The 25,071-nt window shown below is 38.5% G+C and overlaps 1 protein-coding gene across 1 annotated transcript in view; it reads left to right on the plus strand.

The window, feature by feature from the left end:
• Positions 1-25,071, plus strand: part of TTC21B (tetratricopeptide repeat domain 21B) — an 82,833-nt gene that overhangs the window by 53,779 nt on the left and 3,983 nt on the right. The window contains exons 21-27 of the mRNA XM_053908064.1: positions 391-501; positions 1,735-1,816; positions 9,589-9,739; positions 10,225-10,386; positions 12,257-12,452; positions 16,396-16,620; positions 22,155-22,275. Coding sequence (XP_053764039.1) covers positions 391-501; positions 1,735-1,816; positions 9,589-9,739; positions 10,225-10,386; positions 12,257-12,452; positions 16,396-16,620; positions 22,155-22,275 — 1,048 coding nt within the window. The remainder of the gene's footprint in view (positions 1-390; positions 502-1,734; positions 1,817-9,588; positions 9,740-10,224; positions 10,387-12,256; positions 12,453-16,395; positions 16,621-22,154; positions 22,276-25,071) is intronic.

Consider the following 25,071-nt stretch of genomic DNA (forward strand, 5'->3'; position numbering starts at 1 on the left):
TTCAAATCTGAAGCATACTTTGGAAATTATCTGCTAAAAGCGTTTTATTTTTCAAATGAGAAAACAGGTTTAGAGGGATAACAGGGACCTGGCCCCATCGTGGAGAAGCCTGGACTAGAATCTAATCTCTCTCTGATTTAAGACAAGTGTTCTCTTTACAGTGCTTTGTGTCTGTATACCTTTCAAGTGAGTTACTACCTGTTTTCCCCCTTTCTTCCAGTATAAGAGAAAATAGAGGCGGGTATGTGTATAGTTTTCCTGCCGATCATGCTTGGCATTTTTATTGCAATCATTTTTGGTCAACTGAAGTGTAATCTGTGTCCAGACATTTTCCATATGCACTTTTTAATCCAAACAGTTTCTGACTAATCTTGCACTTTTTCTCTACAGATCCTGTTGGAGCTGGCTCGATTGTACCTGGCACAGGACGACCCTGATGCCTGCCTGCGGCACTGTGCGCTGCTTCTCCAGAGTGACCAGGACAATGAAGCTGCCACCATGGTCAGTGCAAAGGACTTCAGTGCTGGAAAGGCAGTTGTGTTTTATATTCCATGTGGAAGTTTCAAATTTTACCCCGTAAAACTAATACTAGATGAGAGGCCTGGCTCATGTTGACTTTTGGAAGAAACAGTATTTTTAACATTATTAGCATATTTTACCAATAAAGACCAAGAATCTTTTTGTTTTATAAGAATGGCAAACCTAGGTCAGGCCTTTACTTTCCCTTTGGGGTCTAGTTAATTTGTCTTTATGCCGAAGAGGATACATGATCAGGAAGAGTTGATGTGACAAAGCTATCATTTGCTAATGACTGACTTTTAAGTACTTACCAGACATGCAGGACTAATTAAAAAGTTTCCATGGGACTTTTGTAGTTACAGAGAGAAGCCTTGATGTATTATTCTAAGATGGTGTGCTTTGCTTTCTCATTTTTACCTGGGTTGAGATACGAGTTCATTTCCCAACGGCTAGGTAGATGATAGTATGTGAGGTTCACTGAAAATTATTATTATAACAAAAAAGAAGTATAAAAAGCATCCCTTTTAAAACACAGTAAGAAAAGCTCAGTAGATCTTGTGTATTTTAAATTGCTTTGGAATATTTAGGGTTTAAGAGTATTTGGGTTTTTTTTAAATCTTCTCGTCCTTTTAGCCAAATCCAGGGAGGCATCTTTTCTATCACGGCACATAGAGTGTGCAATTCCCTTCAAATTTCTGTTTTTAAAATAGCCACTTGAAACATATTTTCTGCTAAAAATAAAGTTTTGTGAACAGAGTGATCTGTTTCACATCCTTAATTATCTTCTGTTACAGTGATATGAATTAGTGTAATTCATATCTTGAGTCTCGAATTTTATTTATTTTTTTAATGTTTATTTAATTTGAGAGAGAGAGAGAGAGAGAGAGAGAGAGACAAGAACGTGAATGGGGGAGGGGCAGAGAGAGGGAGACACCGAATCAAAGCAGGCTCCAGGCTTTGAGCTGTCAGCACAGAGCCCGGCGTGGGGCTCAAACTCACTAACAGTGAGATCATGACCTGGGCCGAAGTCAGATGCTCAACCAGCTGAGCTACCCAGGCTCCTCGATATACTTGAATTTTAAATGGCTCCTTTTTGTAAAACTTTGCCCTCTTCATGTTTTTCATAGGTGTTTTCATAGCCCTAAATCTTGACAGGAAAGGTATGCTTTGTAAAATATATGGCAATATTTTTAGAACCAACTTTTACCTTTATAGATGATGGCAGATCTCATGTTCAGGAAACAGGACTATGAACAAGCAGTGTTTCATTTACAGCAGCTTTTAGAACGCAAACCAGGTAAATATCCATTAATTATGTTTTTACTAATGCAGTCAACTTCCTTTCTCTTCTTTTTGACTGTTATGAAAACCTCAGTCAAATCCAACTCTCTATTCCACACCTGCCTTTGAGTAGCAGAAATGTCTGTAAGGAAAATGCAGCACCTTTGACTGGCCTCACTTTAAATTATGACCACAGACCCCCAGTGGGCCCTCAGACGCTGCCTGGCAATCCTGCTGTATTTCTCTAATGAATTCACTCATTCCAGCTGCTTTTTATACCTTCTCCTCCCCCCTTCAAACGTCTAGCCCCCTCATCCCCCTTCCTTGTCCTCAACTAAAAATGTTGCCGCCCACTTGAGTAGGAAAATACGAGCAACTGGAAGAACTCCATTCGCCTTTCATCAAGTCTGCCTTCTCGCAGCCGTTGTCCTCCCCGGATCTGCCATCCTTCCCACAGCCAGTGTCTCCCTGCGGGCTCGGGATGCCACCCCTGTCCTCCCGGAGGGCTTTCTTCAGGCACATCTGTCTCTCCTGCACCACCGTTTTTTCCCAAGCCCACGCACAAGTATGGCGTGATAGCCCCTTGCTAAATATATTAACTAAAAACCAATTCTTAACTGTCCAGTTACTCTTCCTGCCAATTAATGCTCCATTCTTCGCTTTTCCCGGATAGAACGTCTCCTCTAAACGGTTTCCATCTGTGCTGTCTCCACATCGTCTGCTCCGCTCCTGCAGTCCAGGGAGGCTGTTTCTGCAGGACAGGCAGCCACCTCCAAGCTGCCAGAGCCTGCGTTCATATCTCATTGTCTGCTTCCGTGGCCTGTCCTTACGCTCAGCACAGCTCCTTCCCTCCCTCGTGAAGGACTTTCTTCACTTGCCTGCTGGGGCGCTGGGCTTCCCTGGTTTTTCTTTTTTTGTTGTCTACATCTTTGTTAGATCTCTTTTCTCTTTATGACCTGTAAACATCAGAATGTTCTAGACCTGGGCTCTCAAACTTTTTTTTTTTTTTAATATAGTCAGCCCACTGGGTGACTTCATCCAAGCCCATGGCTTTATGTCCTACGTGTATGCTGGTGTCTTGCAAGCATGTTCCTCCAGTCCTGACCCATTCCCACTCTGCTGTCCTGGGGGGTCTCCAGCTTGACATGTTTCTGTAGAACAATGGATCTCTCCCTCTGTCCCTCCAAATCTACTCCTCCATTTCTCACCTCAGTAAATAGCATCACCATTTACCCACTTAGGCCCCAAACCTTACAGTTACCTTCGGCTCATCTTTCTCTCTACCACATCCCATCTGTCAGCATATCCCCGTGTGCTCTACCTTCAGGGCATATCTGGAATCCCATCACCTTTTACTTCCTGTGCTGCTGCCACCTGGTCTCAGGCATCAGCGTCTCTCACGTAGATAGTTAATGCTCTGTTCTCAAACTCACCCGTTTCTGTTCCTTGCCTCCAGACAGTCGAGAAATGCTTTCAGCTGAAAGTAGCAGAGACTGTCCCTCTCAAAGTTCCAGTGGCCTGAATGATTATGGCTCTTTATTTTCCTCTTACGTAAAAGAAATGTAGAAGTCGGTTATGCGGAGAGTGGCATGGAGGACCCACAGTATCATCAGGACACCTGAGTCCTCTGCCTTTTTCTCCTGCCCTCATCAGCCTGACTTCCACTCTGAGTATCACCTCATGGTCCAGGATGACTGCAGCTCTAGCATCAACGTTCCAGGGCCCAGATGGGGAAGGTTGGGGTGGAGGTGGCTAAAAGGGATTACCTCCCTAGTGAACCATCTTTTTTTTTTTTTTTTTTTTTTCTGTAAAAAAATTCCCTTCTGGAAGCACCTGCATGGCTGCAAAAGATGGTGGGAAAGGTCATCTTTTAGTTGAACCCAGTGCCATGTAGGATAAAATCAGAATTCTGATAGTAAGGAAGAAAGTGATGGTAGACATTAGGTAGGCAACAGTCCTCGCAGCTTAGTGCCCTGACACTTCTAAATTGCTCTTCCCTCTTCCTGGAATATTCTGGTGGCGGCTACTTCACGCCTTCAGGACTTGGCTCCAGCATGGCCACATCCTGAGAGCACCCTTCTGCAGCCATCCTGTATCAATGACACCTCTTACTGCTCTCTATCTTTCTATCTTGTGTTTGGTTTTTTTATATCACCCTAAATAATGGAATGTAAGCATCAAGTGGCCAGGAACTTTGTCTTTGTTGCTTTGTTTCCAGGATTTAGAACAGTATCTGGCCAACTTGGTGCTCAGTAAATATTGGATAGAAAAAGAGTGGGAGGAGCAAAGGGAACAAGGGAGAGGGAAGGGGGGGAGGAAAAGGAAAACAGGAAAGGAAGGTGGAAACAGTAATGTGTGTTACTTACGTTTTTACCAAAAAGAGTTTGAAATCTCAGAGGACTCCTAGAGGTGTCACTCAGTTCTTGTAAACCCTAATGCCTTCATGGTGGGATGCCACCACGGGCAACCATAACTGCCTGGTTTGGGCAGCTGTCTCTTTCAAGTAGGGCAACTCAAAGAACTTTACATACTCTACTATTGTAGTTACTAATGCTTCTACTTTTAAAAAGTTTGAATTTGAGAACAACACTTTCTACTTACAAACAAAATACCCCTCGTTAGAGTAAAGGTTGAAAGAAAATAAGTCCTTTCTGTCTTTATAGTGATAACATTTTATTTTATTTCTACTATTTTTATTATCTTTTTAAATGTTCTCCCACCTTTGGATTGCCTCATGCTCTGTTGTTGTTTCTTTCCCCAGTCTGTCCCAGCTTCTACCCAGGTGTTATTTAAAAGAGTACAGTTAATCCAGGTGCCTGGGTGGCTCAGTCGGTTAAGCTCAGGTCATGATCTCTCTCACAGTTCGGGAGTTCAAACCCCGCATCAGGCTCTCTGGCAACAGCACAGAGCCCCCTACAGATCTTCTGTCTTCATCTCTCTCTTCCTCCCACCCCACTCTCTATCTCTCTCTCAAAAATAATAAATAAACATTAAAAAAATAAAAGAGTGCAGTTAATTATATTAACATCTTACCTCTTCTACTCACTCTGAGTACATCTTCCCACCTCAGTTGTCCAAAGCTTACTCTTACTTTCTTCAAGCCTAAGTTATTTCTGTCATGCTATTTCTGTCTGGGGTTCTAGACTCTGCTTGTCCTTTTCTCCTTCTATGAACTGCCAGTTTAAGGGACACACATACTATTTTCATTCTGTCTCAAGCTGTTCTCATATTGTAGCACTTCCCTCTGAGTGAATAATCAAACCTGGCTTCTTTAAAAAAACAAACCTCTGCCCTTGGAATATTTTTAAGCCATTGATGACACTAGTGCCCTCACACAGAAGATTTGAAGAAGCCCTCATCTGTCATGTGAATTTGGTCTCAGCCAGGTAACTTGGCATCAGCATTTTGTTGGAAGAGATAATAGTCAAATTGGCTTAGTAGACTGGCAGCTTTGGACTGTCTGTTTATAAACAAATATGAAATAAATTATTTGTAAATTCAGTGTACAGACTTTATACATTGGAAATACCAAATCACATACATCCATATGTCCAAATCTTTGCATGTTTCTTTTTCCTTTTGCCTATAATGCACATTGCCTTCCTTATTCTTTTTCTCTGTCTTTCCCAACACATGATCCAAAATATACTCACCCTTTACCAAAAACAAAAGCCTGTACCTTACTGCCACCACCTATGTTTTAAGATGCCTTACGTGATGCTGAGTAGAGGGACCATCTACCTCAATTTGCTGGAGATGAGAGGATCTCCTGGAATGCAGTACTTCCAATGCTAAAAGAAAGTCTCAACAAAGTGGGATGAATTGGTCACCCTAATCCTGGATGACCTCACCCATACCTCTTTGTCTCGTCTCTTCTAGTATCTTTTTGAAAATATTTATGCATCCATTTGTCTTCTCCATGGGACTACAGTCTCCTCAAGTTTGCAGAGATCACGTCATATTCATCTTACGTCCCCAGCATCAGACGAATCACCAAGCACATAGATGGTGCAAAATAAATATTTATTGGTTGAATGGATCAATGCATGACTAAAATACCCAGTCATTTAAAAGTACAAAATGTTAAAATTTTTATGGTCTCTGTCATATTTTAGGTTTTTAATCTTGCATTCTTTATTCGTAATAGGACTCTATTCACAGAATCATTCTAACACCTGAGTATATATACTTACTCTCTGCATGAATTATAGGTCATCCTAAGTAACACATGTTATACCTTAAATTAATGCTGTATTTTAGCTGACTTCAGAAATGCACTGTCTAATTTGACTTAACCTAACTAGTAGACAATCCTTCCTATAGAGGTAATTACTGTTCTCTTGACAGATTACACCTCTTAACTCTTAAAATCTCCACATCATCTTGGGTTGTCCCTTCCCTCACACTAACTTCTTAACAGGGTTCATCAGTTCTGTCTGCTAAAGAGCCAGCTGTCACATCCAGGCTGCCGTCTGCTAAGCCTACTGCTCGAATTAGCGCCTTTATCCCCTCTCACCCAGACCAGTGCAGCCCCCGCACTCATCCTCCAGTCTCTAGGCTCCTGCCATTTGACACCTTCACAGCACTTCTGAAAATCAAAAACTGCTGCTTGGCGTATAATTTAGGATGGCTCTCCAGGGGAAAGTCTAAAATCATAGCATTATTTTGGTAATAAGGCAGTCCTAAATTACTGGTCGATTTGTATTTCTTACCCCTCTTCCTCCACTTTAATATCAGGTAACCTTGGACTTAGCAGCACTCCCCATGCTGCTCTGCTCTGTCTTTGCACATGCCATATGCCTCTTGGAATGTCTTGGTATGTCTAGTAAGATCCTCCTCGTAGCCTTCAGGCTGCCCAAAGGTCTGATTCCATGTGAAACCTCCCGCCTCCCTCGGGCAGTTAGGAATTCTGTGCATTGTAATTCCATAGCACTTTTATTCATGCTGCATTGCATCACACTATAATCATTTGGTATCTTCTCCCTCTCCCTCAATAGGTATAGGCTAAGTTTTTTCATAATATATAATACATTTCAGTTTTCAATGGATTCCCTAAGTACAGAAATTTGCCTGCTTGTCAGGTATCATGGTTAACCAAAAGACAAGTCAGTATCAGTGGTAATTATAATTTGAACTAATAATACATTTCAGTAGTATTGGAAAGTGATAATTATCTAAGAAACTGGCCTCCCAATGTTGACTTTAGATAATATTAGCAATATCATGCATCGCACATATTAGCAACATCATACAAAAAAACTTTGGCCAGAAATTTTCACCTTCACATCCTGCCTAATCCAAGACAGCTTCTAGGTCCTGTGACTTTATTGTGGGTAGATATCCCTAGTTTCTATCCACACTTTTGGAGTTGTAAATATTAGTAATGACCATTGTAATTTTTTTTTAATTTTTTAAGTTTATTTATTTTTGAGAAAGAAACAGTGCAAGCTGGGGAGGGGCAGAGAGAGAGGGAGACAGAGAGTCCCAAGCAGAGTCCGTCCTGTCAGCATAGAGCCCGATGCGGAGATTGGACCCACGAAACCATGAGATCATGACCTGAGCCAAAACCAAGAGCCAGACGCTTAACTGACTGAGCCACCCAGGCTCCCCACTAATGACCATTGTATTTTTAAAGCTCTTTCATGACCTTTTTCTATTTGGTCTCTATGACATGTTGAGGGTCAATATTATATTCCTATTTTAAGAAAATAGGTAATCCTTGACTTGGAGAATTTGAGTAATTTGTTTGAAAAAGACAAAGACCACTAGTTGAATCCTCTTTCTCTGAAACCATGCTCTGTATTTTAGTGATGCCAAAAAACAGGAAGAACAAAATCTCAAGATATTAGGTAAAGGAAGGCAAATGATGATGTTGTCAACCTGGATTACGTTAACATCATGTAATAGAGTAGAAACCAAGCCTACAGAAGTTTTTTTTTTTTTTTTAAGTATTGTTTATTGTGGTAACATAACAAAAAGTATATAACATAAAATTTGCCATTTTAGCCATTTTTGAGTGTACAGTTCGCTGACATTTAGTACATTCAAATTATTTTGTACTCATCGCCATTTTTCATCTTCAGAACTTTTCCATCATTCTAAACTAAAATTCTGTACCCACTAAACGCTAACGCCCCATGCTCCCCTCCCCCATCTCTTGGCAACTCCCATTCTACCTCTCTATGAATTTGACTACTGTAGGTAGATACCTTATATAAGTGGAATCATACGATATTTGCCCTTTTGTGCCTGGCTTATTTCATTTAGTATAATGCTTTCAATGTTCATCCATGCTGTAGCATATGTCAGGATTTCCTTCCTTTTTAAGGCTGAGTAATACTCCATTGTGTGTATATACCACACTTTATTTGTCCATTCATCTGATGATGAACATTAGGTTGTTTTCACTTTCGGCTATTGTGAGTAATGCTGCTGTAAACACAGGTGCACACATATTTACTTGATTCCCTGCTTTCCATTCTTTGGAATATATACCCAGAAGTGGACTTGCTGGATCATATATTTTCTCTCCTTAGAACATAAAATCAAGGAAAAATTTCTTAAAAAGTTTTTGTTTGTGTGTTTTAATTCTAATTCACTCAACAGAAAAGATCAGCATAGCTTATACAATGATTTTCACAAATCCCCTACTATGAGTCCTGTGCTCACTGAAACTTGAGAGTCCAAACATCTAAAAAGCACAACTATAGAGAAATAAAATATGAGCCATTGATATAATAGACTATTATGCAGCTATTTAAATCATGTTTTTGAAGACTATTTAATGAGTTGGGAAATGTTTATTGTATAATGCTGAACCAAAATTAAAACCCCAAGTGTGACTTCAATTTTGTATATATTAATATTGTATATTAATATTGCATATTAATTTTATGTATACTAAATATTGATAGAATAAAAGTAGATACATAAATACTGATAGAATGATTTTCACTCACAAATATATGAAAGGAAAAGTACAAAAATGTGGTCATCTCTAGCTGGTGGGAATATGAGTGATTTCTTTTTCTTCTTTATACTTTTCCAAATTTTCTAAAATGTCCATGCGTTATTTTTACAATCTGAAAAATATTTATTAAATTTTTCTCAAAACAGTATTTTAATGATATAAAAGAACTAGATAGAATTGGGAGAAGGCTTTCTAGGAACCTGCCAGTAAATTATACCTGATACCAAAGAACTAAATTAATTCTTTTTTCTTAGGAGAAGGCAAATTAGGATTAAAATACTAGGACTGATTTGTTACAGTTGTATTATGGTAAGCTAGTGTCTAGTACATTAGTCACATATACATACTAAGAAAAGTCTGGAGTAAAATTTCTAATTGCCCACCCCAAACATTATCATCAAAAAGTACTGTTCTCACCCTGTTCCTAGCTAAGGGTGGAGGAGAAAGGAGGTCAGAGGTAGTCTTAACCCTGTGTAATCACATCAACCCTCCTGAATTCTACAGTTACAGTTTAGATGATCAATGCAGAGACTGTTTCTAGGTTTTGGTCCCAGGAACAGTTGAAAATTAAGTTATAACAAATGTACATTTTTATACATTGGCTTGTATAGAACCTTCTCCCACTGCCCAGACCAACCAAACCTTTATCCAATTACTCATACAGTCTTTTTAAGGGTTTATAATACCTAAAGCATTCCTTTTGCTTGTATTTAAATTCTACATCACTTAAAGTAAACTACTTTAATGAAGCAGGATTATAACCACAAAAACAAGAGATATAAAATGTTGTCTATATTTGAAATATTCTTTGTTTCTAGATAATTACATGACATTATCTCGTTTAATTGATTTCCTGAGAAGATGTGGAAAACTTGAGGATGTTCCAAGATTTTTCTTAATGGCTGAAAAACGTAACTGCAGAGCAAAATTGGAGCCGGGATTTCAATACTGTAAAGGACTATATCTTTGGTAAATCTGTTGGTGAATAAATCCTACATAATAGTTTTTTTCTTTCTCATTGTGAATGAAGTAGAATAAACTTTCCTTTGTCTTAAGATAGATCTACATTTTATGGAGCGCTTGGGTGGCTCAGTGGGTCGAGCATCCAATTCTTGATTTCGGCTCAGGTCATGATCCCAGGGTCATGGGATCCAGCCCCAAGTCGGACTCTGGGCTGAGCACGAGCCTGCTTAGGATTCATTCTCTCTCTCTCTCTCTCTCTCTCTCTCTCTCTCTCTCTCTCCCTCCCCCTCCCTCCCTGCATCTCTCCCTCCCTCCTTCCCTTCTTCTGCCCCTCTCCCCCATTTGTGCTCTCTCTCTCTCTCTCAAATTAAAAACTTTAAAAAAACATGTTAATAATTTTAACCAAATCTTTACCAAAGATATTATAAATGACTTAAAGTTTGTAGTCGACAATTGAAATAAGTGATTTTTTTTTTTTAATATCTAACAAGGTATACTGGAGAACCAAATGATGCCCTTCGACACTTTAATAAAGCTCGGAAAGACAGTGACTGGGGCCAAAATGCCCTTTATAATATGATAGAAATCTGTCTGAATCCAGATAATGAAACTGTTGGAGGTGAAGTATTTGAAAATCTGGATGGAGACCTAGGGTGAGTTATCATTTGACAAATTATCCCTTTTCTGGAAACAGTTACTAGGGATAACAAGCAAGGATACCTTCTAAAAGAGGGCTAAACTCTAGGAGAGCACTAATGAAAAGGCAGGTGAAAAAAAATCATAGCTAGAATAGCCATTCTCTGAAACAAGCATGAAATGCTTTTAAGAGGCTTCCTAAATCAGAATAAGCATGCTACAAAGACATTTCCCTAATTACTTGTTGAAACAGCATAAATTGTAGAATTTGATTACTTTAGCAAAAGCTGTCCACAGAGTAACAGTAATTCCTTAGCATATGGTAGTTCTCTGCCATACCCTGTGCTATACTATATACTTTATGTGCATTGTCTTATTTACTCCCTGCAACAGTGTTGTGAACTAAGCTCAGAGTTAACCTATCTAATGTGATAGTAAATGGTGGGGGCAAGATGTGGACTGAGTTCTACATGACCTCAAAGTTCCTGCTAATAGCCACCGTGGTGCACTGCTGATAAATAGTGCTGTTGCTATCAACCTGTGTTAGTTGCTTGTTCTCAGAAATGGGCAAGGCATTGTAGGGGATATATAAGGATGTAAATGCGTAAGGTACATAAGGTAGTTTCTGCCTTCAGGAGCATGTAATTTACTTAGGAGGCAAGACAATATCTGAAACCATTGGATCTTTGACAAAACAGAAATGGGTGAAATGGATAGTAAGTGTTACAAGAATTCATAGAAATCCTAGCAGTGCAAAGCAGTCAGGGGAAGATGCACAGGGGTGTGAGAGAAAGTGAGAACAGACTGCTGAGAGGTTTTAATGACAGATTTGAAGGCTTGGGTTATAGAGACCATTAAAAGTTTTAGAGCAAAGGAGAGGCATGTTTCTGTTTGTTTATAAAGGTTTAGGTAACATACTGTTATGCAACTATAGGCTGTCCTCATGGAAATATTTAGCAAATAGTTGAAAATATAAAACTAGAACTCGGAAGGGAGGTCCCAGCTGGAGATACAGGTGTGGGGGATGTGTGATCAGAGTAGACAGTTGGAGCTCAATGAATGGCCTCTTTGCAAATAGAATGCAGTAACATAAGTTTGAAAACTAAACTTCGGGCTAATGTTTAAGGGGATTGGAGGAGGAAGGGAAGTCAGAAAAGGACACTCAGCACGGTAGCAAGAGACCCAAAACCATAATGTTACAGAAGACAAAGGAGGGAAACTTTGAAGAAGGTATTCAACAATGTGAAATGTTCTAGAGAAGGTAAAGCCTGAAGCCTGAGGTAAAAAAAACCAATGGTTTACTGAATGGGCTTTGAGAATTTAATTTCCTTTTATTAATTGATTTATATATTTTTTTAAAAATAAGAAAATTGATGTCACATATCCACATTGTTTTTACACTTGACATTTACAGCCTTTGACAGATACATAGTTTCTTTTCTGAGAGACCGATAGGTAAAAATATTGCAGTACTTGGCACATAGTAGGTGCTTCAGCAAAGTTAGTTACTTTTTACTCCCTCCTTTCTTTCCTTTCATTTTCTGAGTATATGTACCACTTGATAATTGAATGATTCTACTTCTCCCGAATTCTAGTTTTATATTAGTGGAAATGAACACACTTACCACATACAGATATTGTCTAATTTTTGTCTTCAGTCTAAAGTGAATAAATGTTTAATGGTGTTTCATTAAAGCTGTATTAATTGTTTAAATCTAATGCATTGTAACCGTGGTTCACTTTGTATTAGAAGAGAATGAGTGACATTCCACAAAAGGGTTACATTAAGTGACAGCAAAGAAGCCAGTGTACCCTAGGGCTCATTCCAAAATCAGTGAATTTTTTACTTCATGAGTAACAGACAGATTTATTTTTAATTGTATATAGGAATTCAACTGAGAAGCAAGAGTCTGTGCAATTAGCAGTGAGAACAGCAGAAAAACTCCTTAAAGAACTAAAACCTCAGACCATTCAGGGTCATGTACAGCTTCGCATAATGGAAAACTATTGCCTAGTCGCTACCAAACAGAAGTCTAATGTTGAACAAGCATTGAATACCTTCACCGAAATAGCAACATCTGAGGTTAGATTTTCTTTTTCAGCTTTATATTATCTTTCTTGGTGGTATAGAAATAGTTGTTTACTTTCTGAAGATTGATTTAATTACAAGTACAAATGCCTCTGTAGTTCGGCATAATTCTACGTAATATATATATACCTCTGTTTCCAGAAGAAACAGTTTTGTTACTATTTTGACATGTTGTTTATATTTATTTATTTATATTTGTATTTATTTGTATTTCTTTATATATGTATTTATATTTATTTCTATTAGAATGGTAAATTCTAAGAAAAGGAAATTCTTCTTCAAAAGGGCATAAATTAACTCAAAGGAATGGCTTTGTCTTCTGGAAAGTTTCTGTGTTGTTTCACTTAACTTGCTAAGTGAAAATAAATACCTGTCTGCCTTGATAGCTCACCTTTTCACTTGTGCAAACTTGAAATGTTTCCAAATCTAAGGCTAAATGAGGTCAGTACTGACCGCTTATAATTCAGTCGTGAGAATAATGGTGTTGTTTGCCCCTGCAAAAATAATAATAGTAACAACAGTAATAATAATTAGAGCAAATAATAATTAGATCAGAGATTTTCTTCTCTTTTCACCTCACTCAGATCCACCTTCTCACTCTGGGTTCTTGGTTTTGCCTTCTCTCACACAGTGCTGTATTTCTTCAATTGCTTGATACTAAGGAAGGAATTCTAGGGACCCCACTCATCAGCAGTGGGTGATCGCTAGTTCTAAGCACACTCATCGGATTTCATGTTCTTCCATTCAACAGTGTTGTAGGCCACCAAAAATTCATAATTTATGTCTCTCAGAGGACATACAGAACTTTGCTGTGTTTTCTTGCAGTTCAGAGATCACAGTGGTAGCAGTAAGCCACCAAAATCCTCCTGCAGTGGCCCCTTCCTCTTGCCTCCCATGACCCAGGAGAGCTTTGGGGAACCTATAGCTCCTGTTGCCATTTGTGCACAAGCATCCTAGATGGCACTTTATCACCCCTGTAAGCCACCCTTGGAACTTAACAGCAAGGTAGTATCAGCAGCAGTGACATTCTAGAGCAGCACCCTTCTGCTGACCATGACGTGACCCTCTCAGGGGTGGGCTGTGTGGCAGCAGATGGACGACAGCGGCTGATGAATGGAGAGCAGAAGTAGGGGAGAGAGTTTAAATCATGAGGTTTGAGAGAACACCAAAATCAGTGAGCGACATCACAGCTGTTTCTTAGCAGTACTGTGCCAGTTTTTTGTGTTGGTGAGACTGCATTGTTTTTACCATTCAAATATGTGTGATTAGTAATATACTACCCTCAAATCTGTTCACTGACCATTCCAGCCTAAGACTGATGCATGAACTGATGTTTCAGCAGTGAGTTTTATCTGGCATTTTTTTCTTTTAACTCATAAGCTGCATGTATTAATAAAATGAATATTCACTAAGCAGCCAGTGGGTGCTAGGCAAAATGGGAATCACAAAAGTGTATATTCTCTTTTATCGAGTTTATCATAATCTAGGGATGATAAGGCAAAGCATACTGCCTGTGTACAAACCAAAATCTATTACATTCTGTCCTAGAGTTACAGGTAAAAGTGGTGTAGGAAACAGTATAAGGAAAGGGGGAGGCCCTTTTGTGGAGAGGTGTGATTTAAGAAGAACCATGATAAATTGCATTTTCACAGGCAGAGACAGACGATACATACATTCTAGGGGAAGGGGGAAGTATGAACAAAGGCAAGGAGGCAGACAAGCATGGGGTATATTTATGACACTCTGTAGCATTCAGATTGATTGAAAAAGAGGTAGGTAACAGGAAGTCACCTGAGGAAAAGGTAGAAGACACATTAAACCCAAGCAAACTGTTTCCACCTGTTTTCATCCTGTCGTCTTGAAGCATAAGGGTGCATTGGTTACAACATGGCTATATTGTCTTCTGTGATCTAAAGTTGCTGCAGCTCAGAGTGACTGCGAAAGACATTGACAAGCCAGCTGAACACCTTAGGATGTCTGCACCAGAAAAGACATATGGGTCTAATGCAGGGGTTGTAACTCAGGTTTGCGCTTTTAGAAACCATTCTTGAGTTCATTCAGGAGTGATCAAGCGGTGAGAAGTTGATTAATTCCAATCAAACTCAAGGTGTGTGATTCAGAGAGCTTATTTTTAAATGTATAGTGTAGGATATTTTTAGCATGTGACTAGATCTGGACTTTTTTTTAATTTTTTTTATTTTGAAAGAGAGAGATAGAGCATGAGCAGGGGAGGGGCAGAGATAGAGGGAGACACAGAATGCAAAGCAGGCTACAGGCTCTGAGGTGTCAGCACAGAGCCCGATGCGGGGCTCAAACTCACAAACTGAGATCATGACCTGAGCTGAAATTGGATGTTTAACCAACTGAGCCACCCAGGCACCCCTAGATCTGGACATTTTTATAGAACCTTTCTTGTCTTGGGCTGTCCTAGGACCAGGCTGACAAATTCAGAGCAGACCTCTATTTTCTTTCCTTTCTACAGAATGGGGGAGGGGCTCAATAATTGATAATATGCCCCTTATGTCTCCAAAATCTACCACCAATTGGCTGAATTTGGCACTCAAACCTTTTTGCCATCCCTTAATTACAACAGCAAATTACATATTGGAAGTTTGTTGCTAGGCATAGAATTACAACCAAAGAAATTTTATCTTCCAAAAAATTGTTTTCATCAAGCTCTAAGGAACTGTCCTTCTCTATTCCAGGGTTATTTCTTTCTTTTTTTTTTTTTAATTTTTTTTTTAATGTTTTATTTATTTTTGACAGAGAGACAGACAGAGCATGAGCAGGGGAGGGGCGGAGAGAGAGGGAGGCACAGAATCCAAAGCAGGCTTCAGGCTCCGAGCTGTCAGCACAGAGCCCAACGCAGGGCTCGAACTCACAGACCGCAAGATCCTGACCTAAGCCGAAGTTGGACGCTCAACCGACTGAGCCACCCAGGCGCCCCATATTCCAGGGTTATTTCTGACTTCCAACCATGATCAGGGTTGGACATTGAACATGCCCCTCTAGTCTCCTTTTGGCAGTATTCCTTATTGGTTACCCAAACTTGCTATCTTACAGTGTCCTTTTATTATAGTCATGATACTGTAATTTCTAAAGCACAGTCTCTCATCTTTTATTGCTTAGGTAAGTTGGTTTTCTGGGTAGATCACTAATGGCTTCCATTTCATACCAATTCTTTTTAGTCTGTAGGTTTCACAGAGTGACATTTTCTGACTCTGAACTCTTCTCTAAAAGAACATTGTGTTTTATAGACATTACCAAGCAGCAGGCTCTAAGTCTAAAAGAGTGTTTTAAGGCATGAGTTTATTTCATATAATTTCTGAGTGATTAATCGCATGCCTTGTTTATAAGATTTCATTGGTCAAACTTAATTGGATGAAGAGGCTTTCAAATAAAACAAGAAGGAAGGGAAAACAAGCGATAAAAGTCCATATCGATAAAAAGTCAATATAGATAAGTCAGTAGAAGTTCACATAGAGAAGGAATATCATTTGCAGGTAAATCATTCTCATTCTTGTTTTACAAGTGAAAGAACTAAGGAATCTGAATGCAGAATCTGAAACGCAAATGTTTAATGAGTATTATACTGAAACAGAATTTTGTTTTTTCCTGTTTCTGTATAAAACCATAAAAACTAATTAGTCCCCAAAAGATTAAGTCGCCTTAATGGTCTGAATCATGTGGTTCTGGCATCTGTGTATTTATTGAATTATTTTGACCGCATGGTGCCTGACCAGGTTTCTCCATGATAGCTTGAGTTTACTCAGTGTATTAAATAATGACTATGTCACAGTTATATCTGTGGAGCCAGTTACAGAATTCACAGGCCAGTTCTCACATTGTGTAGCACTTGCTACTTTCCCTGTTTCCTTTTAAACATAGAACATGTATATTTGTGTGTATGGGCATCTGAAGTTTTGCTTTCTTACAGAGGGATCATATTCCAGCACTTTTGGGAATGGCAACAGCTTATATGATCTTGAAACAGACTCCAAGAGCCAGAAACCAGCTGAAGCGGATTGCGAAAATGAACTGGAATCCTATTGATGCTGAGGACTTTGAGAAGAGTTGGCTGCTGCTTGCTGATATTTATATTCAATCAGCAAAATACGACATGGCAGAAGAGCTATTAAAACGGTGCCTGCGTCATAATAGGGTAGGTGATTGAAGAGTAAAACATCATTGGTAACCTTTCACTTACAAGCTTCCCGTAATAGGTTATTATAGAATGTTGGTCCATTTCTAAGGATTCTTGTGTATTTTTTGAAAATTAAATGTTTATTCTTAACACAATCAGGAAATAAACAGTCATGAGAAGAAAGAAGCCATTTGCTTTTGAAAATAAAGAAAAATAGAGATTGATGCAGTTTCAGGGTTCAGCTGTGGTTTACGCCCCACTTACAGAAAGTGTTTATGGAATGTCAAGCATTTGTGATTATCCAGCTCATCCCAGAACTAATGAAAATTGCAGAAGAACGTTAATTGCGGACGTCTGTCCCTCCTATTAAGAAATACTCTAGATAAATTTACTGCAGCTGCATGTTGTTTTCACATTATTAAAATCCACTATGCATAATATATTTTGTGGGGAAAAGTCTTTCCAGCATTTAATTTGCTTATTAAAAAGTTCTTACCTTTAGGTATAAAGCTGAAAATCTTTAAGTCTATACAATTCCACCATATTTCAGTAATAGCTCATTTTGGTTTTTAGGCACACAAAAAAGAATGTCTTATAACATTTTTAAAGAATTTGTTACTATTTGTTGAGAAATAATTGCAATCAACTTAGAAACTTAAGGATATTTATCTTTACAGATTCATGTCAATTACCTCAAAATCGTAATCATAGTAAATCTGTCTTATTCTCTTTGAGCAAATTAAGTTATAAAACAGATCATCTAATGCTATTAAGTTACTTTAATAACTTTAAAAACCCAAAATATCAAGCCATTTATCAATTTATAGTCTGTACATCTAATTTGAAGTTAAGTTGGACTTGAAAAACAGGTAATACTAATTAATAGGTTTTGAAAAATCTGCCTCCAGACCCCTCAGGCAAAGGAAATAAGACAAAAATAAACTACTGGGACTACACCAAAATAAAAAGCTTATACACAGAGAAGGAAACCATCAACAAAGCAAAAGGGCAGAAGTGGGAGAAGATATTTGCAATGATATATTTTGATAAGAGGTTAATATCCAAAGTATATAGGGGTGCCTGGGTGGCAATTAAGCCTCTGACTTCGGCTCAGGTCATGATCTCACAGTTCATTGGTTGGAACCTAGCATTGGGTCTGTGCTGACAGCTTGGAGTCTGGAGCCTTCTTCGGGTTCTGTATCTCCCTCTCTCTCTGCCCCTCCCCAACTAGCATGTACGCTACGCTCTCTATCTCTCTCTCTCTCTCTCTCTCTCTCTCTCTCTCTCAAAAATAAATAAACATTAAAAATTTTTGAAAAATGAAAAAATATCCAAAGTATATGAAAAATTTGTAGAATTCAATACCAAAAACAAACAAAAATCCAATTTAAAAATGGGCAGAGGACCTGAATAGACATTTTTCCAAAGAAGATGTACAAATGGCCAATAGACATGAAAAGTTGCTCAATATCACTAACCATCTGGGAAATGCAAATCAAACCCACAGTGAAATATCAGTTTACACCTGTCACAATGACTAGGATCATCAAAAAGACAAAAAATAACAAGTGTTGGCAAGGATGTAGAGAAAAGGAAACTCTTGTGCACTATTGGTGGGAATGTAAATTTGTACAGCCACTATGGAAAACAATATGGACGTTCCCCAAAAAATTAGAAATAGAAAGAAGATCAGTATATACCCAAATGAAATGAAAACACTAATTCAAAAAGTTATATACACTCCCATGTTTAAAAAGCAGCATCATTTACAATAGCTGAGGTAAGAAGCAACCCAAGTGTACATTGATAGAATGGATAAAGATGATGTGGCAGATATATTCAGTGGACTATGACTCAGCCATAAAAAGAGAATGGGTCTTTGCCATTTGTGCAAGATGGATAGACCTAGAGGGTATTACGCTAAGTGAAATAAGTCAGAGAAAGATAACTACCACATGATTTCACTTATACGTGGAATCTAAACAAACAAAAGGCAGAAACAGACTCAAAGAACAAACTAATAGCTGCCAGAGGAGTGGGTCATAGGGGTATGGGCAAAGTGGGTTAAGAGGAATGGGAGATACAGACTTCCAGTTATGGAGTGAAAAAGTCATGGGGATGAGAGGTACAGCATGGAGTGGGTGGGTACCTGGGAGACTTAGTCGGTTAAGTGTCCAGCTCTTGATTTTGGCTCAGGTCATGATCTCACGGTTCATGAGTTTGAGCCCCCGGTTGGGCTCTATGCTGACAGGGCACAGTCTGCTTAGGATTCTCTCTTTCTGTCCTCTCTGCGCCTCCCCCCTCAAAATAAATAAATAAACATTTAAAAAAAGAAAAGAGGTACAGCATAGGGAATATAGTCAGTGATATTGTAATAACGTTGTATGGTGACACATGGGAACTATGCTTGTAGTGAGCATGGAATAAGGTATAGACTTGGTAAATCACTATGTTGTACACCCAAAACTAATGTAACATTGTGTGTCAACTATACTTCAATTAAAAAGAAAAAGAAAAATGTAAACAGCCAAATGGCTGACCCTTACACGCCTCGTCTAGGATTAAGTGAGATTACATGGAAATTAAGGTTTCAGTGCAGATAGAATTTCAGTTTCCTGGAACACTGACAGCAATATATTGCATGGCTGAACACAATGGCTACTTTAGAGGCGCCATTTGGCTGATTAGGCATGTCAATATTGGAAGCATGAGATTCAGGAACTAGAGCTTAGAAACCTTGAATTGTATAATTAAAAGATGGAGATCATCCAGATCTGGGACAGAAATGTACAGGATGACACTAGACCATCTTGTCATACCAGATGGCAAGGAAACTATCGAAGATGATTAGAGTCATGTCAAGGACTCAGGAGCCAACTTGAAGACACTCACAGTAGCCAGAGTTGGAACACATTAACTCTCAGTAAGAATAGTAACTGCAGTGGATTGAAACACACCAAAAAAGTTTAAATCCATGGGTTTACAAAGATCCAAAAAAAGAAAAAAAAAATTAAAAACCTAATTAGTCACCATTGGCATATACTGATGAACTATTATTTCTGAAGCTGGGAAATAAAGGGAAGGCATTAAGCACTTAGCCTACCTTTTCTGTATGAACTACACTACTGGGAAACAATATAGTATAAAAGACATCTCTTATTATAGATGTTTTCCAGATAATAAATGAAGAGTGATAGACTATCATCATTTTCCAGCCCTGATAAATTGATGAAAGGGTATAACATCATAAAAAGAGAACCTGACGTTATGTGCCTCCTCAGGGAAGATCACGCCATCTATGACAGGGCTGAACTGGGGTGAGGCGAGTGAAACCCTCACTTGGGGTCCAAAATTTCCAAGGGCACTTTATGTCTCAGTAATGATCTTAGGCAGCTGGTGCTACTATAACAAAGTGCTATAGACCGGGTGGCATATAAACGGTAGAAGTTGATTTGTCACAGTTCTGGAGGCTGGACGTCTGGAGTAAGGGTGCCAGCATGGCTGGGTTCTGGTGAGGGCACCTTTCTGGGTTGCAGACCACTGACTTTTTGTTGTGACCTCCCATGGTGGGAGGAGAGGGTAAGAGAACTGTCTGGGGTCTCTTTTATAAGGACACCAATCCCACTCATGAGAGCTCCACCCTCATGACCTAATTAGCTCTGAAAGATCCCATCTCCTAGTAGCATCACACTGGAGGTTAGGCTTTCCATGTACGGATTTGGGGGGAATAGAAACAGTCCATTGTAGATAAATTATCATTTAATCAAGATACCTATTATAAATTATAATAAAATATTATTACAATAAATAATGCAGGGGCACCTGGGTGGCTCAGTCGGTTGAGCATCTGACTTCAGCTCGGGTCATGATCTCACAGTTTGTGAGTTCAGGCCCCACATCGGGCTCTGTGCTGACAGCTCAGAGCCTGGAGCCTGCTTCGGATTCTGTGTCTCCCTTTCTGTCTGCCCCTCCCCTGTTCACACTCTGTCTGTCTCACTCTCAAAATAAATACATAAACATTGGAGGAAAAAATTTTTAATAAATAATTTAATGCAGTATTTTTTAGCCAAAATGCCAAAATGTTAAATAGCATCTGACAGTGCTGTGCTGAGTGGTATTGAAGCCTGAAACAAAAGGGGAAAATTTATGTCTCCATATCCATGTTTTTACATATTTTTCGTTTTTAAAATGTTTACTTATTTATTTTGAGAAAGAAAGCACGAGCAGGGGAGGAGCAGAGAGAGGGAGAGAGAGAATCCCAGGCAGGCTTCACACTTCCACACAGAGCTCCACACAGGGCTCAAACTCATGAACCATGAGATCGTGACCTGAGCCAAAATCAGGAGTCAGACGCTTAACCGACTGTACCACTCATGTGCCCCTATATATTTTTCAGTGGGTAATGATTTTAATGAAAATGTTAATATATTTACTCCCATTAAAGTCAGGAAAATAAAATTATAATAAATTTAGTTTGGGTATAAAGAAATATTTAAATTTTAAATGTTGTGAGTTTTAATATCTCAACTTGTCAATTTGATTTGTAAAATGTTAACATCTGGGGGGGGAATTATCAATTAAATCACAAAAACATGTATACAGAGTTGTGCATTTTTCCTTTTGCCTCAGGCTCCAATGTGGCTCACCAGGGCACTGACCTAGAAGTACTTTTACCTCTGTCCTCAAAGATTGAAATCAAATTCAAACCTCTAGATCTAATTACAATTTCCAGGAAATATTGGTGATATAGGAATATATTACATAAGCACTGCAAGGATGCATTCAACTAACTCTGGGCTGTGAGGAACTCTAGGATAAAAATTCTTTTTTGCTACGTTTAAAAACTTGCAAAAAAAGAGACACAGAGAGTGATGGAGAGGAAACCTCTAGATCAAAAGAAAGTTGAGAGACATTTCCACCAGTTACAATGTGTGGGTCTTGTTTGGATCATCTTCCTAACAAACTAAAAACAAGAGAAAACAAACTGATATTGAGACCATTTGAAATTTGAATAATGAATGGATATTTGGTAATATCAATGAGTTGTTACGTTTAGGTATGATAAATTGTGGTTATGTTTAAAGAAAGTCCTTGTATGTAAAGAGGCATACTAAAGTAAAATATTTATGAATGAGATGATACAATATCTGAGGATTTTTTTTTTCTTTCATAATACAGAAGGACAAGTGTGGGGGGTAGAGGTTAAAACAGTATTAGTCCTGATTTAATTGTTGAAGATAGAGGTTCATGGGGTTCATTACACTGTTAATTTTAACTTAAAACTATTTGTAATAAAAACTGTATGTGTATATGTGCAAAATACACAGTCCATTGCCTAGCATGTAAAACTCCTGACTCTGGGGGGAATAGAAGTGGGACTTGATCAGAATCTTTCATTAAGTCCCATAGATGACTTGATTGCATAGCCAAGGTTGAAAAACATTGTTTTATATGCCAATTAAATGAGTTAATATGGTCAACCTCTAGAGTCATAAGCACCCCCATAAAATCAAGTGATATCTGTTGATAACATCTTCCATTTTTTTTTTCAGTCTTGCTGCAAAGCTTATGAATACATGGGATACATTATGGAAAAAGAGCAAGCATATACAGACGCTGCCTTAAACTATGAGATGGCATGGAAACATGGCAATCAGACAAATCCAACAGTAGGTGAGTTTAACAAATTAGATACTAGGTTTTTCTGGAAACTTGGGTTTTATTTGTAAATCTCCATTTAAATGCATTTAATATTTTTTAAGAACAAAATAAACAGCTTCCTAAATAAAAAGCCAACTTCCTTTATCAGTCCTTCTGAAAAATAAATTTTATGTTCATAATAGATTATTAGCTTAATAGTTACTAAGTATAATGTCCTGAGATTCAAATGGGTCCTCAGTTACATCTTTTTTTTTTTTTTAATTTTTTTTTAATGTTTATTTTTGAGAAAGGGAGAGACAAAGCATGAAAAGGGGAGGGGCAGAAAGAGAGAGAGACACAGACTCTGAAGCAGGCTCCAGGCTCCTAGCTGTCAGCACAGAACTCAACACAGGGCTCAAACCCACAAACCGCAAGATTGTGACCTGAGCCAAAGTCAGACGTTTAACCAGCTGAGCCACCCAGGCGCCCCTGCATCTAATCTAACTCTGCCCCTTTCTCTCCCTTTAACCCTCTGCTATTTCTAAAATGATAATGTTGTGGGAAAAAGTATTCCAATGTCACATCAGTTAGGAAAACATTTCATTAAATCAAGATCAAGTTCAGTGGCAAGGGATGTGGGAGAAGCAGAGAGAGAGAATCTTAAGCAGGCTCCATGCCCTGCATGGAGCCCAATGTGGGGCTCAATCCCACGACTGTAGGATCATAACCTGAGCTGAATTCAAGAGTCAGATGCGTAACCAACTGAGCCACCCGGACGCCCCTGCAGGTCTCTTTACTGCAGAACTTCTTATGCCTTTAAACACTAATGTACATTGTGATGGATATCACAGAGGGACGTGTTTCTCACAATAATATGACCATGGAACTTTTTTTTTATTTTTACTGAGCATCCAGAAACATCAATTTGTTCCAGTGATAGACTCAAGGAATGCAGTCTCCAACATCCCTACCAGATGCACAGCATCTAGAATATACTTAGTGACTAGCCTCCCTCCACATTGCGAGGAGCTCATACCTGTGCTCTTCCCTTTCTTTGTACTGAGCTGAAATATGCTGCATTGAAACTGGTCAGGTCTCTTCTCTGGAGCAGCCCACAGAGTCTCTTCCCTCTTACCGATGGTGGCATTCTAATTCAACCTCTGTCCTGTCTCTCCCAAGACATCTCTTCAAACTATCTCAATTACTTGTCCATTCTTCCTGAGACTTGCTTCCAAATCTTTCAGCCTTCTTGTTCCTGTCTCCTGTAAACTCTAAAATAATGCTTCCTACTCTGTCCTTTGGAATAGTTGGTGAGGTATTAATAGTTACTTCTTTAAAAAAAGAAAAAAAATGAAGAGAATTGAGTATAAAGAGATTAGATTTCATGGCCAGATAACTTTGGAAAAGCCTCTTTTGTTTGTCCATGTCCCTCCCAAAATGTTGTACCAGAAATTAACAAGTTCTTAAGTATAATTTAAGAATCTAATTATATGCATAATCAAGCTATTTTTTTATTAAGCATTTTAGCAGTTGTTAACTTAGCCTTAAGGTGGCATGAGTCTTTTGAGCAGCTATGTCATGGTATGGACTCAGATTTAATTTGCAATCAGATAAGTCATCTTTACATTAACTGCTGTCAGTTCAGGACTTCCCCCACCTTGTATTTTTCTTGAGTTTGTTATTTTACTAGACTGGTATATGGCACAGGAACTAATACCATACCATTTGTTGATAGTATTTTTCCTTCTTAAGATCATGTATCCTACACAATAAAGTCAGCTTGTAAAATAAAAATTCCTTAAATATATTTTATTCCACAGAAGGAATACATTTACAAGTTAAGTTATTTAAACATTCTGTTCTTTGGAAGACGTCAGCAAATATTCCAACTCATTCATTCTTTCATTGTGTCATCTATGTATTTTATAGATGATTTTGTCAATTTCCCTGACTTCTCATTAGTAAGTTTTCTCTGAGGCTCCCAGTTCATTCTTTAGTTTCTTCCTTCAGATTGTCATTGTATCCAACACCTGCAATTGCCTTTCACTTATATAGTTGTCAGGAAATCCTTAAAATCATGGTCATGTTCTTTCCAAAGGATTGAGGCTTGAGTACTGTCACTATGAAAGGCACCAGGAACTGAGATCCAAAAAGAAAACACAATTCTGTTTCCCCCTTTACATCCATTCTCTGGTTATATGACACTCACTAGACTGTGTACATTGTTCATGTTCCTCCTCCCCCCCTCCCCTGCCATGCTACCTTTTTTCCCCTCATTACACGGAGTTGAATTTTTGTAAGCTTGACAGGTATAATGCAGCTTCAGTGTACATATCCTTTGACATTTCTGGCCCTTTATTTCCTCCCTAAAATATTTTGAACAAGATTATCTATCAAGTTTCTTCCAACATTAAAACTTTGTTCTTCTATTTTACTATTAGTCCTATTTGTATGGTGCTCTAAAACTTTTAAAATCCTTTCACAGCAAGTATTTCCTTTGATCTTAAAAGTACACTAAGAGTTGGGGGGAGGAGGGGTTGATGAGGAAACTTGAAGTTGGCAGCTCACCTGAGATCTCAAAGCCAGTCAGGAAGCCAGACCCCAAAACTGAAGTCCAACTTTTATGGCTCTAGTTTTCATGTAAAGTATGTTTGATATGGCGTGACATCTTAAATTGTTTTCCTTTTTAAATGTCACCACCTTTATTAGCCAATTTTACAATTCCTTTGTAATGATATCAAGTTTAACTCTCCTAAACTTACTGTTTTCATCTTTGATGGTTTTATAGGCATATGTGTTCATGTGTGTTTTTATCAAACACTATGAATT

This window comes from Panthera pardus, unplaced genomic scaffold (genome assembly GCF_024362965.1).
Source record: "Panthera pardus isolate Hobbes unplaced genomic scaffold, ASM2436296v1 HiC_scaffold_10, whole genome shotgun sequence".
Lineage (NCBI taxonomy): Eukaryota > Metazoa > Chordata > Mammalia > Carnivora > Felidae > Panthera > Panthera pardus.